At 49.0% G+C, this 18,502-nt stretch overlaps 1 protein-coding gene across 36 annotated transcripts in view; it reads right to left on the reverse strand.

Moving 5' to 3' along the window:
* The window catches only part of LOC105486894 (microtubule associated monooxygenase, calponin and LIM domain containing 2), a 260,006-nt gene that overhangs the window by 117,061 nt on the left and 124,443 nt on the right, over nucleotides 1–18,502 (reverse strand). For 35 of the 36 annotated variants that reach the window (XR_003019230.2, XR_003019233.2, XR_003019235.2 and 32 more), the window contains 8 exons: nucleotides 16,777–17,034; nucleotides 15,476–15,591; nucleotides 14,490–14,616; nucleotides 13,729–13,819; nucleotides 12,423–12,570; nucleotides 10,880–11,079; nucleotides 10,214–10,320; nucleotides 852–920 (listed from right to left, as the gene is read on the reverse strand). Coding sequence is in view for 30 of the 36 variants with exons in the window: in XM_011749977.2 (XP_011748279.2) it covers nucleotides 852–920; nucleotides 10,214–10,320; nucleotides 10,880–11,079; nucleotides 12,423–12,570; nucleotides 13,729–13,819; nucleotides 14,490–14,616; nucleotides 15,476–15,591; nucleotides 16,777–17,034 (1,116 nt within the window). In the remaining 6 variants the exon portion in view is untranslated. The remainder of the gene's footprint in view (nucleotides 1–851; nucleotides 921–10,213; nucleotides 10,321–10,879; nucleotides 11,080–12,422; nucleotides 12,571–13,728; nucleotides 13,820–14,489; nucleotides 14,617–15,475; nucleotides 15,592–16,776; nucleotides 17,035–18,502) is intronic. The other variant, XM_024794445.2, reaches the window with a different exon arrangement.

The raw sequence follows: 18,502 nt of genomic DNA on the forward strand, positions 1-18,502 counted from the left end.
TGTGAGATGCAGCAAGTCAGACATGAACAACCATGTCAGCAAATATACGGCAATAAAAACTCTTTGACCATAAACAGTAGAAAAGTCCCTTCTACCTCCTATCCATCGGATATCAATGTATTATACAGCTCATCCCTCATGCCTCTGTGTCATCATTTTGAGGTCAGCCAGCAGGCTGGCGAAAGCTGGCATCCCACACTTCGCTGACAATATGCATGCTTATGGAGTTGGAATGGTTTTTTTTTTAAATGATGTGTATATCTCAGGTCTCTTTTAAAAGCTGCCCAGGGAAGCAGGAACTGATACTCCTTCCGCTTGATCAATTTTTCAGAAGCAGGTGAGAGATTCAGGCTCTCCTTTGACAAAGTAACCTGTAATTTTCTTCTTTCACCAGAAGGTGGCACTTGTGGGCACCAGGACATTTGCCTTAAAGACTAGAAGCAAAGGAAACGCAAAAGGATACAAATGATGATTGGGAGAAAAGTGGGAGTGCTGATGCCTCTTTACTATTTACTATTAATAGTGGTTGTATATTGATTAGCATGTATCAGATACCACGTTCATCTTATTCATCTTTAAAAGTCCTGCAAAGTTTCATGTATTTCAAGTGTATCATTGCATGTTACAGACAAGAACATCCTGGGAGGTTGTGTTTCTCAAGGTTACATAGCTAGTAAATAGTGAAGCGAGATCCAAAACCCCAACTGTTTTTCCATCACGCCAAGTTTGGAACCCAGTGGTTCATGAGAGAGGGAAGGAACAGGGCCAGGCTGCTATCACAGTGAGGCCGCCTGTGGCCACTGGTTGTCAGGAAACAAGCCTCTGTTTAAACCCACACTGTGTACACAAACCTCGTCCAGGTTATTGAAGCCCTTCCGCCTCCGTTTGTTCATGTCATTCTCTCCGATTTGACCATCCACCTGCAATGGCCAAGAAAGCAGGGTGAGCTCAGGGGGCCACGAAGGGCTAAGGGCTTCAGTCCCACTAAGATCCCTGAGGGTATAGGGCTGGCTTTGAGCTGGTGCTGTGGATGTGTCCCTGCCCACAAACAGCTGTCAGCCTACAGGCAGGCGTGGTAGTAAATTACTCTGCACTGTGACAAATGCTGTCACAGAGTTTTGTTTAGGCACAGTGGAGAGAACCTCACGCCACCTAGCAGCCAAGGCTTTGTCAGAAGGGGCCAGAATTACATCCCAAAAGATCTTCATGAAATATCAAAGCAAAAAGAATCCCAGTGACATAAGCAGGACAGGGATGATCTCCATTGCAATGTGGCCTTGGGCTCGGAGCAGTTCAATGCTTTGCCCAAGGCCACAGCCAGGTCTGCTGATGCTTTCAGTGTGCTGCCTTATGGAGACCACCTGGGGTCTCTCTGCACCCAGGGAGCCTCTCTCCTACAAGAGGGTGACCGGGTTCAACTTACATGGACTCTCAGGGCTCAAATAAGTTGCCCAGGGATTTGATGGCAAATCAAGTCTGCAATTCAGTCAGCATCACAGATACTAGTAAACAGTATTTTATTAACTTCAAATAAGCATTAATTATAGCCTGATGACTAGCCTGACCATACAGCCTGGTTTGCTGGAGGTGGGGGTAGTTCTGATTTACTGCTGTTTAGCCCCAAGCCTGATTGTTAACAGTGCCCCCTTCACTGTCAGAAGTCTCCTGGTTTAGATGACACATGACATGGTTGCCCTATGAGAACTCCTCACAGCCCACTCTCTGCTGCCTGAATCTGGACACTGAAATCCAGAAAGCCCTGCTCTACCCAAGCCCGTTACATCACCCTGCAAGGGCTCCCTGAGGGCACTCAGCTGTCAGGCTTGTCTCCTCAGGGAATGAGCAGAACTCTGGAGGCCGAGCTGATGCTATGGCTGGAGTAGGAAAGACTGAATTTAGTAACTCCTCTGTACCCATGGGTAAGTCTACCCTTGTCGCTGGGCTAGGGTCCACCTAGGCTCCCCCATCCTTTTCTAGGGTAAGACCTCTCTGCTACCAGTCTTCAGCCACTGGAGCCTTCTCCAAAGAGCAAGCTCTGTCAGAACCAGGGAGCCATGTCCCACTGACCATAGATCGCTTCTTCAGGGAGCCTCCTACTGTCTCAGAGGGGCCCTCCATCGCAGGCCCACATTAAATCCAGTCTTTCTACCATTTTAGATGCAGGGGGAAGTGCTGCAGACCACCTGCTCACCTCAAACCCAGGCATACAGCCCAATCAGCCCCATAAATCCTAATCTACCCAATCACAGGAGGATTCTTTCACCTCCGGGTTGTTCTGAAACAACAACCCTAGGTATAGGTGCCCCAAACACAACCCAGTACGCACCCCCTCCCTCCAACGGAAAGCACCTGTCTCTTGTCCTCTTCTTCATCCCCTGCCCTCTCCCCACATTTACCAGCACCAGATAGTTTTGTTTTTTTTTTTGAGACGGAGTCTCGCTCTGTCGCCCAGGCTGGAGTGCAGTGGCCAGATCTCAGCTCACTGCAAGCTCCGCCTCCCGGGTTCCCGCCATTCTCCTGCCTCAGCCTCCCGAGTAGCTGGGACCACAGGCGCCGCCACCTCGCCCGGCTAATTTTTTGTGTTTTTAGTAGAGACGGGGTTTCGCCGTGTTAGCCAGGATGGTCTCGATCTCCTGACCTTGTGATCCGCCCGTCTCGGCCTCCCAAAGTGCTGGGATTACAGGCTTGAGCCACCGCGCCCGGCCGATAGTTTTGTTTTTAAAGACAAGATCAACCATAGTTTAGTCCATTGATATTTGCTCAAAAATTTGCCCCAGGCAGCACAAAACAACACATCAAAGGGACCTGCCTTCTCTTGAACATTTTCCTCAGCTTCTAATAAATCATTATTCTGTGAATGGAAATGATTTTAAGCCAAAAGCTTGGGCAAACACCAAGAGAAACAGATGACCTTATTTGCAACAATGTTGGGTCTTAGAGGAACAGGCTGTCTGGACCCCCAGCTCCACAGCCTGGGAATGCTGCTCTGGCCAGCCCAAACCTGGGGCCTGTGAAAGTACAGAATGTCCTACCCAACAAGAATGCTTCATGCATAATCTTAGGGTTTTCTGTTGTGTGTGTGTGTGTGTGTTTTTTTTTTTTTTGGTTTCTACATTAAATGAGGATTTGGCTTTTCCTCCAAAGGGCAAAACATTTTACTCTCTTTTGTACTCAACAAGTGGGACTGTTCCACTGGAGCCTAGATAGATTGAAGACAGCCATATTAGCCATGGGCTTATGAAGGGCATTCCTGGGAAGGCCGTGCCCAGCCAGCAGCTCCTAAGAAGACTCCAAATCCTTCAGGGGGAATAAAGGACATGGACAGGGACAACCTCAGCCTCTCTGACCCACCCTGATCCATGGGACAACCAAATGTAGTCTATGGAAAAGTTAGCAACACACATATCCGAATGGTTTCTACTTTTCTTTATGAATTTAACACTGAAGCACTGACTAAGAGCTAGGCTAAAACAAAAAGGTTAAGAACATTCGAACCTAGAGATTTATCTAATTTTTTCTTATCTGTATATCTATATTTGTGAACCATAATTGCTTCAGTACTCCCTTTTCCTCAGACCCTGTTTCACTCTACAAAGAATTGAAAGTACAAGAAGAAAGAAAATACTTATTGTGCCCAAAGAGAACATGAGAATAACTTACGTTCTTTTCCCATTAAGGTTTCCAGCTCTTCCACCCTAAGAACACTTTCTTATCATGATTTCCCAATGATTTGAAAGAGTCTATATACCAAAAGGCATTTATTAAACTAATTCATTTTCCTATAAAAAAAAATCAAAGATGTAGATCTGCCAATCTGAACATTTATTTGATCAGCACAAGATAACCATGTTACCATACTGCCCGAGTTAATGAGATTTTAGCTCAAAGCAAACAAACTTTATATTTAGTTAGCTGGTATAGCCTAGCCCAGGAATAATTTAGATATGGGTCATAGGAGGAGAGGTTGGCCATTGCAGGCTATGGTTTTGTTGATTTGGGCAGCAGCTGTGATAGTTGGGAAGATGGCCAGTGATATCAGCAAGAGAGCTCTTTCTTCAGGGAATCATGGATTTGAGTATTGGTACTAATTATTTCCCAGCTGTGTGATCTCAGGAAAACCATCCAACTACTCTGACTTCAGTTTCCTTAACTCTAAGAAGAGATCTTCTATTGTTTAGTTCATAAGCTGTTGTGAGAGTAATGAAATCACAGACATAAAACACTTCTTAAACTATAAAGTGCTAGACAGTAGTCTCCCCTCATCCATGGCAGATACGTTCCAAGGCCCCCAGTGGAAGCAAGAAACCGTGGATACTGCCAAACCCTAGATATGCTGTTTTTTTGACCTAGTGACTGAGACAGCTAAGGTGACTAATGGGTGGGTAGCGAGTGCACCGTGGATATGCTGGACAAAGGGATGATTCACATTCCAGGCATGATGGAGTGGGATGCTGTGAGATTTCATCATGCTACTCAGAATGGTATGCAATCTAAAACTGTGAATTGTTTCTGGAATTTTCCTTTTAATATTTTTGGACCATGGGTGAACACAGGTCACTGAAACCTTGGAAAGCAAAACTGCAGATAAGGAGGGTACTACTGTACAAGTATTAGACACTATTGGTGAGGTCAGTGTTAGTCACAGAATTTTATTTTATTTATTCTCTTTTTGGGGACAGGGTCTTGCTGTGTTGCCCAGGCTGGAGTGCAGTGGTGTGATCTTGGTTCACTGCAACCTCTGCCTCCCGGATTTAAGTGATTCTCATGCTTCAGCCTCCCAAGAAACTGGGACTACTGGTGTGCACCACACCGCAGGTTAATTTTTGTATTTTTAGTAGAGACAGGGTTTCACTTTGTTGGCCAGGCTGGTCTTGAACTCCTGGCCGCAAGCAATTCGCCCACCTCGGCCTCCCAAAGTGCTGGGATTACAGGCATGAGACACCGTGCTTGGCAGAGTAACAGAATTTTAAACATCTGAATTCTACTTCTGGCTTTGACATTTACCACCTACATGACTTATCAAAATGTAATTTCCCCAAGTCCAAGTTTCCCCATCTAAACATTGGCATGAAAATGTGTTCCCAGCCTTCCTCCAAAGGTGACAAGAGCAAATGGGATGTATATGAAAGTGTTTTGTATGCTGTAAAGGGCTCTATTGATTGTGGTTGCAGTACAGAACCAAGTGTTCAAGCCAGATCGCTTTACTCATCTTTTGAGAAAATAAGCGTCTTCATTTAACCATCATTTCTAAAGGAAGAGAACTATCATTTACTGAGCACCTTCCACCTGCCAGACACAGTGCTCAGACCTGCGGCACACATTTGCTCGCCTCATCTTTGCTGCAATACTATGATGTACACGTTGTTACCCTCATTTTTCAGACAAGCAAAGGAGCTTTCTGAGAGGCTAGAACATTTGCCAAATCCCCAGCAGATGTAAATCTGTGTTTGTCTGCTTGACTTCTAACTGCATTCCCAATCTGTAAATCAGCTCTGAATCCTGGACTGAGACTGCACAGAGAAAAGGAGAGAGAACAGCTTCAGCCATGACCTGCGGGCACCTGGAGGGGTACTCCAGGGCCCTGTGCTGGCCTGGCCTTGGAAAGCGGCACCCTTGACTCCCCCAAGGCTTCTTTAAACCTCTGCAATGAGAAGTCCTGGAAACCTAGTGGGAAGCTTTGGCTGCTGGGTGTGTGGTTCTGTGAGAGAAGTCGGGGAAGTGAGGTGAGAGGAAGTTCATAAGGCAGGGTCCTTGCTTGTTTCGTTCACTGCTGCAGCCCCCGTACTGAGGAGAACTCCACATAAAATAGGCACTCGAGAAATGGCTGTCGAATGAGTGGATGGAAGGAAGAGGCACCTTCGCACATAATGCCACCCGGCTCTTCAGAAAGTGTCTGTGCAGGTGGCTCAGGAAGAGGAGGGTTGGGAGGGGAACCTGGACCACTCAGACCGGACACTGAAAACGTCCGTCACATTTTGTGAATGCCACTCTGTCAGGGACCAGTGCTGGAGGATGAGGAGGACCTGGCTGAGCAGGATCAAACCTGGGGCCACCCACCTGGCTTCTGGGATGAGCTCTCCAGGGACAAGCGACAACTTCTGTTTTATCCCCTGGAGTGGGCTCAGGATGGGACAAAAAGTAGTGCTCTGCATATGTGTACAGTAATGACCATAGTGGCCATAAGTACAGGTGTCACCATGTATGGTAGGTCTAGGAGAGTACGGGTGGGTATTGTGAGTCTGAAGGTGTATGTCTGTGTGTGTGCCATGCACACAGGAATGATAGATGCCATGGTTATATGTTCAGGTGTCACCTGCATGCACGATGATAAGAGCCCTGGAGCCCCCAGGAACTGTCCCTTGCTATGAGGCTTTTAGATGCTCACCAGGACCACAGACAGATCTGCAGAAGCAGACCAAGGGCCTTTTAAGGGAAAATATAGTCCCCAAGTTCTCCTTTTTCCAGGCGTGGGCTGCCCAGTTTTCAGAACAAATCAACCCAATGGGTTGCCACTCATGGTGGGATGGAAAAGTTACTCTCTCTAAAAGTAAACAAGATCCTTGATGGAGAAAAAGGCCTTTCATTTTGCTTGAAGTTGATACATCTTGCTTGGATTGCATGTTATCAGGAAGATAAGATTAGGGGGAAAAGAAGAATTTAACGTCAGTGAAAATCAGGAGGGAGGTTCTTAAGCCTGACTCAGCAGAGAACCAGTGTATCCTCTTCAGATAAAGATGCCACATTGTAAACAAATGTGCACTCACAGCTCAATTCCCATATCAAGATATTCCTCTGGAAGATGGAGAGGAAGTTAAGGAGAGGCAGGGAGGAAGGTCAAACACAGATGCACCTACATGTACAGCTATTGTCTGTATTTGAGGGGAGGGCTATTGTATAGACTTGTGCAAGCATGCCTGCCCTGTAGCTCCACTCCAGAAAGGTTGATGAGCAAGGTCATTGAGGGCTGCGTGTTTTGTTGTACTGATATCTTGGTGTAAATGTGAAGGAGCCCCTATGTACAGACGTGGAAGTATGCATGGATTTCAGAGTCTTATGTGCAGACATCCCCCGTGGCTGTGCAGGACCAGACCAGGGTGGACTCAGCGTTCTTTGCTAGTGGGAAATGTTGAGGCCAAAGAGCATTGCCATTAGATTCCCAAATCAAAAAATCATTCAGATACAACAAGGTATCTGGTAGGATGGGGCGAAGGAAGAAGGTACTTTCTATGTGGCCCTGATCACTGTGCTGGCATTGAATGGTAGACAGAATGCAGAGGTATCTCAGTGATGGCCAAGGCACAGTGTGGTGACCCGGTAGCCTTATGAAAGCACCCAACCCACCCAGAGGAAATGCTCCATCACTCTGAGAACAAGTAATGCCCATGCCAGGCACTTCACTCAATGGCCACATCTCTACCTATCCAAAAATGGGGCAGAGTGCAAAGATTAAATGAGGCTGGGGGAGAGAACAGATCTATGGGCCTTGACTCCTCTCAAAATGGGTAGCCAAGGGACTCACCCTGAAGAAGACTGAACAGGATTCAAAAGGGGCCAGAATTGGGCTGGGCAGAACCCTCCACCGCAAGCATTTTCTAGCAGAGCCAGAGGGAAGTGAAGTAAGGCCCTCAGCCCTTGGAAGGCCTGGCCAGCCTTGCTGATTCCTGACTTTTAACCATCCCCAGGTCCCAAGCCAGTGCTGGCCAGGCTGTTTCAATTCTGTCACTCCGTAAACAGAGGTGTGGTGAGTGAAAGGTTGAAACATCCCTCTCCAGTTCCCTCTGTGGGCCAAGCGGGAGAGACGCAGTGAATGGAGAAAGGCAGTACATGTCTGGCTCAGAGAGCTTCAAGAAACACTGACTGGCTTGCCTGGGGCCAAACAGCCGAAGACAGGGGTCCTTGGGCTGCAGGTAGAACAAGCTGACCACTGGTATCCAGAAGAGAGCCCCATTTGCTCAGTGGGAACACGGTGGGCAATGCAGCCCTCACACAGAGCCTCTAGGTGGGGCCAGCTCAGAGGCGGAGAGCGCTGGATGCAGCTCATCATTTTAATTGCTTTGTTGCCATCTTCCTTGCCCAGCTAAGGCCTTGCTAGCCCATTCCTTCCTAGAGCTAGGGAGCCACAGAAGCATGAGGTATCCTGCTCCTGGAGTTGGCAAAACAGCTGCTGCAGCATCCCAGGGAGCAGGGAGTTCAGGCCTCAGTGGAAACAGTGACCACTGCTCACACAGCCCAGGGAAAGAAGGAGGCTAGGCAGCCCCACCCCCCCGGGCAGAGGGGCTGACTGGATATGGCTGCCTTGGCCAAGCTAAAGAGACTGTTGGCCACCTAGAGAGACTCAGAAACTTGCAGAGGCCTCCAGCCCACTGTCTTGTTGGTGGAGGGCACCCTGCCATGCTGGGGAGGGCAGGCAAGCTCTGGACAGGTACTTACAACTGCCCCCACCCCAAGCCACCCCTGCTCCCTCCAGTGCCTTCACTCTGGTCCTATTCTCCTCCACCCATCTTCTCTTGTCTGCTCCCACTGACCACCCCAGGAGCTCCCCACTCTAGTCCTAGAACTCTTGACATTTGCCATCTGCCCCAATGCATCCACATCTCATAGCCTGTCCTCAGCCCTCACCCTGGCTGGCTTCCCTGTTGCCTGGCACAGTCTCCAGGGCCCATCCCGTAGAAGAGCTCTCCTCCCTGAGCTTCTCAACTCCCTCCCTGCCTTTCCAACTGTCCCTTCCCCTTCCCATCTTCTTTCCTGGCTGCTCTGCCTCTGCCAGCCCCTGAAACTCCCTTGTTCCCTAAGGTTCGGACCCTTGGTTTTCAGTTTGCTCCCTATCTTCCCAACTGGACTCCAAGGTCAAGACTCACATCACTTCTCTATGTCCTATAACTAGATACACAACAAATGCCTTTTAATGAGTGGACTAATTAGTGTGAAGAAAGCATGGGGTAGGGGCAAAGCAATGAAGTACAACAGAGTAGCAGGTGACCTGGCCGAGGCACCCAGCCTTGTTTTTTTTTTTTTTTTTTTTAGGTGGAGTTTCGCTCTTCTTGCCCAGGCAGGAGTACAATGGTGTAATCTCAGCTCACTGCAACCTCCACCTCCTGGGTTCAAGCGATTCTCCTGCCTCAGCCTCCCAAGTAGCTAGGATTACAGGTGCCTGCCACCATGCCTGGCTAATTTTTTGTAATTTTAGTAGATACGGGATTTCACCATATTGGCCAGGCGGGTCTCAAACTCCTGACCTCAGGTGATCTGCCTGCCTCGGCCTCCCAAAGTGTGGGGATTACAGGTGTGAGCCACTGCACCCACAGGCCTCCATTTTTATCTGTAAAGTGGGCACATTAAGCAAGAGAACTGGCATCATGCCTCCCATGGAGATGTTAGCATCCACACGAAACTGTCACTGCTCCTTAGGTATGTGATGCCCAAACTATGTCCCGTGGCACCATGTGAACTCACAGAGGTACCACAGAATATTTTTAATTTTCTAGGAAAACACTATCATGTCTATCAGACACCTTGAAAAATGCTCCTATTAAGTTATTTGGTCTTAACTACTTAATAAATGAAACTGTTAGGTATTTCTTTTGGTATAGGGGCACCATGAAAAAAATTACGGAGACACTAAGGGTGCTATAAGTTGAGAACATTTGGGAACCTCTTTATTAGGCTCTGAGCTCCTCAAAGGCAAGGTCCATATATTGTTCACGTTCATATATTTGCTTCCCTCATCAGAAACGAAAACTATAGCCCTAAAGTTGACCTATAGGAGAGCCCAATGTATATTTGTTGAATAAATGAATAAATACAAATTAATGGAACAAATGTGTAAATGGAGCATCACCACCATGCACTTCTGCCACTAAACTGATGGCCATCAAGTTCTAAACTGCTCAGCACAGTGAGAAATCATTTCATCCCCATCCCTCAGGAAGCAGAGCTGATCTGATTTACTTCTAAAAGCATTCACCAATGTGTCCTATCAGCTCGCTACCATGTCCTTCCTATAACCACTTTGAAGTCATTGAAACTAGCTACACAGTGCCAGGAAGAACTTCCAAAAACACTCATAACTAATTCAAGTTTTACTAGTGTTTTCCGGGAGCGCCTGATCCATGTAACTTACTAGCCTCAACAGTCTGAGAACGTGACAATCTCCGTTCCTCATACCCCGTCCATGTGCAATGGGAAATAAAACAAAAACCAGGCCGAAACTTACTCGTGGAGTCCTCTTCCTTGGAAATGTGAGGTTGAGATAGTTATTAGAAATGGATGATTTGGCCAAGCTGAGGTCAGCATTTTCTCCATAGTTTTTGCGCCAAGAATCTGTTGGGAAATAAAAGTGCAACTGTGATTTGAAACCAGGCTCCAGTAAGTATGGCTATAACAAGGTGTTGGCCGGGCATGGCGGCTTACGCCTGCAATCCCAGCACTTTGGGAGGCCGAGACGCGTGGATCACGAGGTCAGGAGATTGAGAGCATCCTGGCAAACACGGTGAAACCTCATCTCTACCAAAAATACAAAAAAATTAGCTGGGCGTGGTGGTGGGTGCCTGTAGTCCCAGCTACTCGGGAGGCTGAGGCAGGAGAATGGCCTGAACCCCGGAAGCGGAGCTTGCAGTGAGCCGAGATCGTGCCATTGCACTCCAGCCTGGGTGACAGAGCGAGACTTCGTCCCCCCAAACTCAAGATGTAAATGACATACAGATCCACTTACATGCACAGAGGCTGGGTGAATGGAGTCACCCCTGTTTGGCCTCACAGTCAAGGGGAACACACTGGGCAGCCCCAGAACAGACCATACCAGTGTTAGGAGCAGTTAGACTCAGTGACAGGGACAGAGACGGTCCAAGGGGCCAAGCAAAATCTCTGTCCAGGTGCTTACCCACGGGCCTCAGTGGGGTGCCCCGGAAGAGCTCGTAGAACTTGGAGAGGTACATGACCATGCTGAGCTCGTCAGGCTCCTGGGCAGACACCATCTCTCTGCCCGTGGTCACTGGAGGGATCCCAAACTCTCGCTCTGCCACATCAAATGCGAGCTGGTTGTTCTCCACAGCGTCGTCTTCATTCAAAGAGTCAAAGTTGCTAGAGAATCAAAACAAAGTAGAGAAATTCAGGGAGAGGAGGCAGAGGTGCGGCGAGCTGAGCACCTTCAGGTGGTAAGGAGCACTGAGGGTGACACTCTGCCAGGTGTTGGCAGGGTACGGGGTGGGGAACAGTGACCCCACCCCTGCCCCCAGTTCTCACCCCACCACCCCACTGGTCAGGAAGGGACAAAATCAGACTCGGGCCATGATGACATTATTGCTGTCTGGGCTAAAGCCATCAGAAGATGATTTAAACCTCTTGGGAACATTTATGAGCTATTTTACTTTTAAATACATCACCTTTTTAAAATTACAAAAGTAAAATGGGCATCTTGTAAAAAACATCAAATTATATAGCATATAAAGTAAAAAGGGAGCCCAGGCGCAGTGGCTCATGCCTATAATCCCAGAAGTTTGGGAGGCAGAGGCGGGTAGATCACTTGAGCTCAGGAGTTCGAGACCAGGCTGGCCAACATGGCAAAACCCTGTCTCTGCTAAAAATACAAAAATTAGCTGGGTGTGGTGTAATCCCAGCTACTCGGGAGACTGAGGCAGGAGAATTGCTTGAACCTGGGAGGCGGAGGTTGCCGTGATTTGAGATTGCATCACTGCACTCCAGCCTAGGCAACAGAGTGAGAGACTCCGTCTCAAAAAAAAAAAAAAAAAAAGAAGAGTCCATCCTCTTAAGGTCACCTCGCTTCCTAAGGTACCAATTGCTAGCCCTTGGGTAGGGTTTGCTGTCAGTCTTTTTTGTGATTTGCACCTGGCTGTGAAGTTCTGCTGCTGCTGATTTAAATACAGATGCATCATGCTTCAGCATCACAGTGTTTCCTCAAACATCACCTGATCTTCCCGATGACCCTGCTGCTCTTTCTAATTTGTAGATGAAGAATCTAAAGCTCAGAGAAGGTAAGTGGCTTGCCCAAGGACACACAGCTTATGGATCTGGGTCTCAAACCTAATTCTATAAAACCCTCAAACTAGTCCCTGGAATTAGGTCTGGTCCATACTCCTCTCTTGAGGGTGGAGCTCCAAGGTGTGAATGCTCAAATTTCCAAAGAGTGTGGTGATGGGGGTCGGGAGGTAAGGGTGGTGCGGGGTGAGGTGTCAAGAATATCATCACTAAGCCTGAACCAATTTTTATCCTCACATATTAGGAACGCAGATCAAATGCACTGCTGACAGAGTAATCAGTGCAAAGCGAAAAGAACAAATGTTAAGAAAAATCTCAAATCGAAACACAGAAAAAGAAATATTGAACCAAGTAATGAAGATTCTGCATGCAGCAAAATGGCCTTGGCATCCCTTGTCTCCAGGGGCCACCCTGGGCCCCAGACTCACATGAGCTCAGGCCGGAAGCGGTGGATGATGGCACACAGGGCCAAGCCGCTGCGCCAGGATGTGGTCAGGTCGGTGACGTTGACATGCTGGTAGCCCTCTGTCTGCTGCTGGCACCAGGTTAGGAGCTTGCTGGGCCGGATATCTGACTCTGCAAGAAGGAGAGCACAGGCAGTGAGGCTCTGCAGGAATCTCACACAGTCTGCCCTGGCGATCCCCTCTCATTGCCACCATGGCTGGGGACCAGGAGGAGCAGCCCCAAGGCAAGGTGGCCATTGGCATGGGTGCAGCTCCCTGAGGACTGCTGCTTGGGGACCTGGTCAAGAGTGTGGCGGGAGGGGAGGGGAAGCATGTTCTCTTCCAGCAGAGTCCCTAAGACCTACTATGTTTAGGCCCTGCCAACAACATGCTCATCTAGTGGGGAAGACAGTCACAGAGGGGGTGATGATGACACAGTGCTGCAATGGAGGGAGAAACGGGCGCTGTGGGAGCACATTAGCAGGTTTGCCTGAGTCTGCTCTGGGAGAGGAATTCTCTAGAGAAAAGTGTAATGGGGAGGTACATTTGAGCTTGTTCTTTAAGAGCATCTAGGAACTTATCAGATGGAAGAAGTCATTCCAGGAAGACAGAAAGGACTGTGCGGTGGCAAAGAATCTAGAAAAACTTGCTATGTTTGTGTAACAGTGAAATGGTTGATTATAGTAAGTGGTTTATTACAGCAGTGGGGCACGTCGTGGTGCATGGAGGGGAAGAAGGAGTACAGCTGAGTTTGCCTAAGGAAGGAGAGGAGGCAAAGTCTGGACAGGCACAGGTAGCCAAAGAGGTCTCTAAGCAGGAGAGCATCCTGAGCCGAGTTGGGTGCTGGGAATTCCTCATTTAACCATCCCATCTCCCTGTGTTGAGCACTGGCCCTGTGTCCAGCGCACTGCTAGGCCCAGGATGACCAGGAAAAGGGTGAAGTGCATTAACCTCATTTCTACTTAAGGGGACAAGGCCCCCATGCTGGAAACAAGAGGAAAATAAGAACAAGTCCCAGTGAAATAATCCCCCAGTTCATGTTTACTGTGTGAAGCTCTCGACACATACTAGCTCCTTTCATCCTCACAATGATGCTCTGGGCAGGGGTTCTCTTGGTCTTACAGAGGAGGAAACTGGAGTACAAAGAGGAGAGGTGCCTGCCCATGGTCTCACAGATAAAGGGGCAGAGCCAGGCTGGTTGCAGAGCCTGTGTCACCACAGCCACTGAGCAGGCCTCCTCCCCTCAAAGCCCTTCCCAGCCACCCACCAGGGTCCCAGGAGGGCCACTTACCCCTCCTGGAGAGGTTGACAGATCTCCTCACTGAGCCCAGTCTCTCGAGAGGGTAGTGCTCCAGCTCCTTGGTGATGTACAAATGCTTCACCTATGAGCAAGAGAGACAACATGCTTGCCCACCGGTTTTCCCCCAAATCCTAGTCTCAGGGCCCCTAAACTCGACCTACCCCCAATTCAGTGCCTGCCACCATTTTCCTCTATTGCTAGGAGGCATGACCTTCGGCCAGGGAACCCAGGCAACTTGAATCATAGAGCAATGGGCCTCAATCTCCACCCAGATGCAGGCAAACTAAGTGGGAATGTGTGTAGCTAATTTGTGTGTATGTAATTAGCTAATTTTAAAAATTCACACAATTTTCTGTTCTATTGACCAAAGAGGTTGAGAGTTTGGTGGCTTTAAATCAGTGGAAGAAGAAAGTGACCCTAGGACCATGCGTGGTATGCAGAGAGCATGTTTGGCCAAGTAAATTATTTGAGACAGGTAAGATCAGCAATGCATATGCACAGTGACAATATATGTAAATACATGCACATATACATATATATATATCTCCCCCGATATGTGTTCTAGTTCTGTCCTGTGGGCTAGAAAGAATGCTGACTCTAGTGGGGAGAAGAGCTGGTCCCACCATTAGGCCAGCAGGCCTTGGTGGCCTTAGTCCCAGGAATGGACCAAAATTTAATGTGACCCCTCCCCACCACCTCTTCCCACTGTTCAGTGCACAGTGACTCAGACAGGGCCCCAGGGATGCACTTGCCTGATGGGGCCTAACACAGTGGGAGTTGAGGTTTGGGTACCGCGTCCCTGGGTCCAACGTGTACTGCTCAAAGTTCTTGTTGATGTTCTCTGGGGTTGTCTGAGGTAACAGCCGGTAGAGACTTTCCCTGGAGGGAGGCGGAGCCTGGAGGTCAGGGATCACTTTTGCCACCTCAGGCCTTGTCCCCACCCTCCCCTACTTCCCCCTTCCTCTGGTTGAAGGGCTTCCTGGACATGTTTGTCTAACCCTTCCCTGAAATACCTGACACTCCTGGTTCTTGAGATCTGCAAAGTGGGGAGAAGGTCAAAGGAGCCGAGAGGAAAGGGGCACCTGGGTGACAGGGATGTTGGACTCCTCCACCCAGGTAGAGGGGAGGGACGCAGGGCTGGCAGCACGGTGGCCTGTGGTTTTGCCATAACCATGCTCAGCCACGCTGCCTCCTGCGGCCTGCTCCCCACGACCACAGGCTTCCACACCCAAGACTGTCAGAGGCCTGCCTCTGCCTGGCAGCCCTGACCTCCCCCTGTCCACCAGCTGTCACAGCCACGTGGCCAGCAGCAGGGGTCTGGGAGGAAGCCCAGGATCTCAGCGGTGGGAGAGGCCTGGAAAGCCAGAGAATCCAACCCCCATCCAGGACAGGGGACTCAGTACTGCCCTGGAAGATTCCCTTAAATAAACCTCTCTGGCTCTTGGGTGAACGAGCAATGCTGGGGAGTGCCAGCTGCAGGGCCAACCCAGATGAAGATTTCTCTTTGTCATCCAGGGCCCAAGGTCGTGGCCCCCAGAGCAAGTCACTGTAAGAGTCAGATCATGATGGAGAAAGCGTCCTGGGGATGCTGATGATCAGATCAGGCCACACATGGGAAGGCAGAATGGAGGAGGCAGAGGCTCCAGGTATGTCCAGCAGTCACCTGAGGGGTGATCTTGCCCCCTTTCCTGCCTGAGTGGCCTTGCCCCCCGTTAGCAGCCCTGCTGTCAAAGCTCACCTTTCAGCCAGCAGCTCCAGTGGAGGGGTGCCCTGGTTCCAGTTCTTCACCATCCATGCCGTGTCAAAGGCTGCCAGGAAGCCACGGGCACAGCCTGTACCCATGGGCCAAAATGGCTGCAAAAGAAAATGCGCAAAATTCCAGTTGATTCTGATAACTCCCAGTCTATGATCTCATTGTATCCAGCACACACTGATTACCAGGCCTCTGCAGGGCACTGGAGGGACAGAGAGGTGACAGGGCAGAGATGCTGCTACCTGTGAGGATTCACCACAAGGTCAAATAACTGTAGCATAAAGTCAAACATAAAGGGTGCTATGACGCAGGCATCGCAAAACTGCTTTAGGGCTCAGGAAAGGAGAGACAAATTCCCACCCTGGGAGAGGGAGATGGAAATCAGAATAAGCTTCTTAAGAGTTGCATTAAGCTGATTTTAACAAATGGATGGGATTCTGATCCTGATCTACTTGGGAATGGTGTGGGCTACGGCATGGTGGTTGGAAAATGCTGGTGCCTGATGGAAGAACAGCCATCTGTTCTGGGTGTAACATGGAGCATGGGAGGAAGGCAGGGAGAAACCAAGCTCGGAAAGGAGTCTGGGCCAGCAGCAGGATGGGTACTGAGGGCTCAACCAAGGATCTTAGGTTCGAGTCCATGCACGATGGTTCCCAAGGACCAAGTCAACCAAGCTAAGTGCTGACTAATCTGCTCCATGAGCACCCAAAGCATGGTTTGGAATTTGACTCTTAACTTGGAATAAATACATAATCAGTGCTCACGCTAAAGAGAAAACTTTCTCCTTTCTGAAAACATTCATTTAATCTAAGGGTCCTTGCACCCTTGCAGATTTTCTGGGAAGAATTTTCAGCTGGGGAGCTGTGAATGGAAAAGAGACTTTGGGGCCCATACGCCTCTCCTGCACCCTGTGTGATCTCAAAGGCCACAAAGGGCCACCCACATGAGGAAGAAGTCTTGGCCCAGCTGAGGGTCCACACACTCTGAGAAGGATGGCCCACGTGGCCCAGACCGGGGCTGCCTGATTTTGTACTTCATCAAAGAAGTCAGTGCAAAAGAGCCAGGAGATAGAAGAGAAGGCTCTCCTAACTACACTGAGTCCGAACAGGCTCCTCTGAATGCAGCAACAGGACAGGCTCTGAGGCCGGGACAGGCTTGGCAGAGTCCTGCCAACTGGCTGAGAGCCTGTCCTCTCCCCACTGCACAACAGCAGATACTGCCTGCCAGAATACAAATGTGGGATCTGTCTTGTAGAGAAATGTGGGGGCTCCGAGCGCAGGCGGTACCTCAAGCAAGCTGTCACCCACGAGGGCCACAAGCAGCTGGTGCGCCTGCCGCTCCCGCACCAGGGCCGCATTCTCTGAGGCATACATGCAGGTAAAGTCAAACATGGCCACGTCAGGCTGCCCATAGTGGTTCATGGCAAAGTCTAAGGATGGCAGCTGGTAGTTGGTGGCAAAGTCTGCAGCTTCCCGGGCATAGGATAGCAGGTTGTCTTGGTTCACGTTCTCTGCACACAGCAGCATCTCTGTGTCGATGTAGTCCTGGGGAAGATGAAAACACAGTGAGGCAACCTCCCCCTCTAAAGGGCTAGCCTTCATATCCACCTCTTGGCAAAAGGACTTGGAATGGGTCTATACAGTGAGGCTAGTCAGAAAAGACACACAAAAACCAGGGCCAAGGGAATAAAGAGGAAATAAATCAGCCAGCTGTGAGGGTTAACACAGTTGTGATTAAGCATCAAACTGGGCTTTGAGCTTCCTGGCATCCAAGGCAAAAGGGAAATGTGATATGCCACAGAGCTTTCCTTATCACAAAGAAGGAAGCATAGAAATTCCTCAGGGGAGGCCATTTTTCCCCGGCATTAAATTCTAAAAGATCTATCTCACATAGGAATTGCAACAGGGCGCGTTGAGAGCTGGAATGAACAGTGCACTTGATAACGGTCTTGGAGGAAACAACGAGCACATTTCATAGGGCTGGTTCTCATGAGAACTTTCAGTACAATTAAGAGACAAAGGAACCATCAGAAAGTGTGATTTTATAATAAATTCAGCTAAGTTAATGTGATCCAAATATGCCATGTTTAGTGGTCAAACAAGACCAGAAGAAGAAAATGGGTAACCTCTCCCACTTTCCGACATCAGTGACCCCTTCACTTGATGGGCTGAGGGCTCCTCAGAGCTTAGCTTTTTTTTTTTTTTTTTTTTTTTTGAGACAGTTTCACTTTTGTCTCCCAGGCTAGAGTGCAATGGCGTGATCTCGGCTCACTGCAACCTGCAACCTCCGTCTCCCAGGTTCAAGCGATTCTCCTGCCTCAGCCTCCCCACTAGCTTGCTTTTGGTGCTAATTGTTATGCTCCTCTCATGGGGAGTGCAGAACCCTGAGCTGCAAGGACTGGAGTATCCATCCTGGAGGGACACTGGCAGTGAATCACAGGATGTCAGGATTGAAGAGAGCTGACAAGCTTAGTGTATCCCCAGAGCCCAAGCTGCTCACCATGTGGCTAAAGAAACTAAAAGACCACCTTTCTCAAAGGTGACACAAAAAGTACAGACACCTGGAATGGGAGGGGACGAGTGTATAACATGAACACAGGCTTTGGGGTCAGTGAGAGCAACAGGTCAAAGTCCACCTCTGCTGTTTACCAACTAAATCTGGGCCAGTTATTTAACTTGTCAGAGTCTCTGCTCTCTCATCTGTAAAAAGGGAATATCAAAACCTACTTCACAGAGCTGCGTGAGAAGGCGGAATGAGTGTACACACGAAATCCCTAGCCCCATGTGGGAAGTGACTGATGAATAGGAATTCCTGTACCCTGTAATTCATGCTGGCTCCATATATGGCTTACGATGAAGTATATCCTGGACCCAGCCAAGGCACCCTCAACCACAAAGGTCTTCACAGTCACAGAGTACCGCGTCTACAGCCAGACTGACCACTGCCTCAATTTTCTGAGTAGCCATGATTTCAAATAGCCTGTTCTGGAAACTCATATTTCCCTCATCCAAA

Source organism: Macaca nemestrina, chromosome 12, assembly GCF_043159975.1.
Source record: "Macaca nemestrina isolate mMacNem1 chromosome 12, mMacNem.hap1, whole genome shotgun sequence".
NCBI lineage: Eukaryota > Metazoa > Chordata > Mammalia > Primates > Cercopithecidae > Macaca > Macaca nemestrina.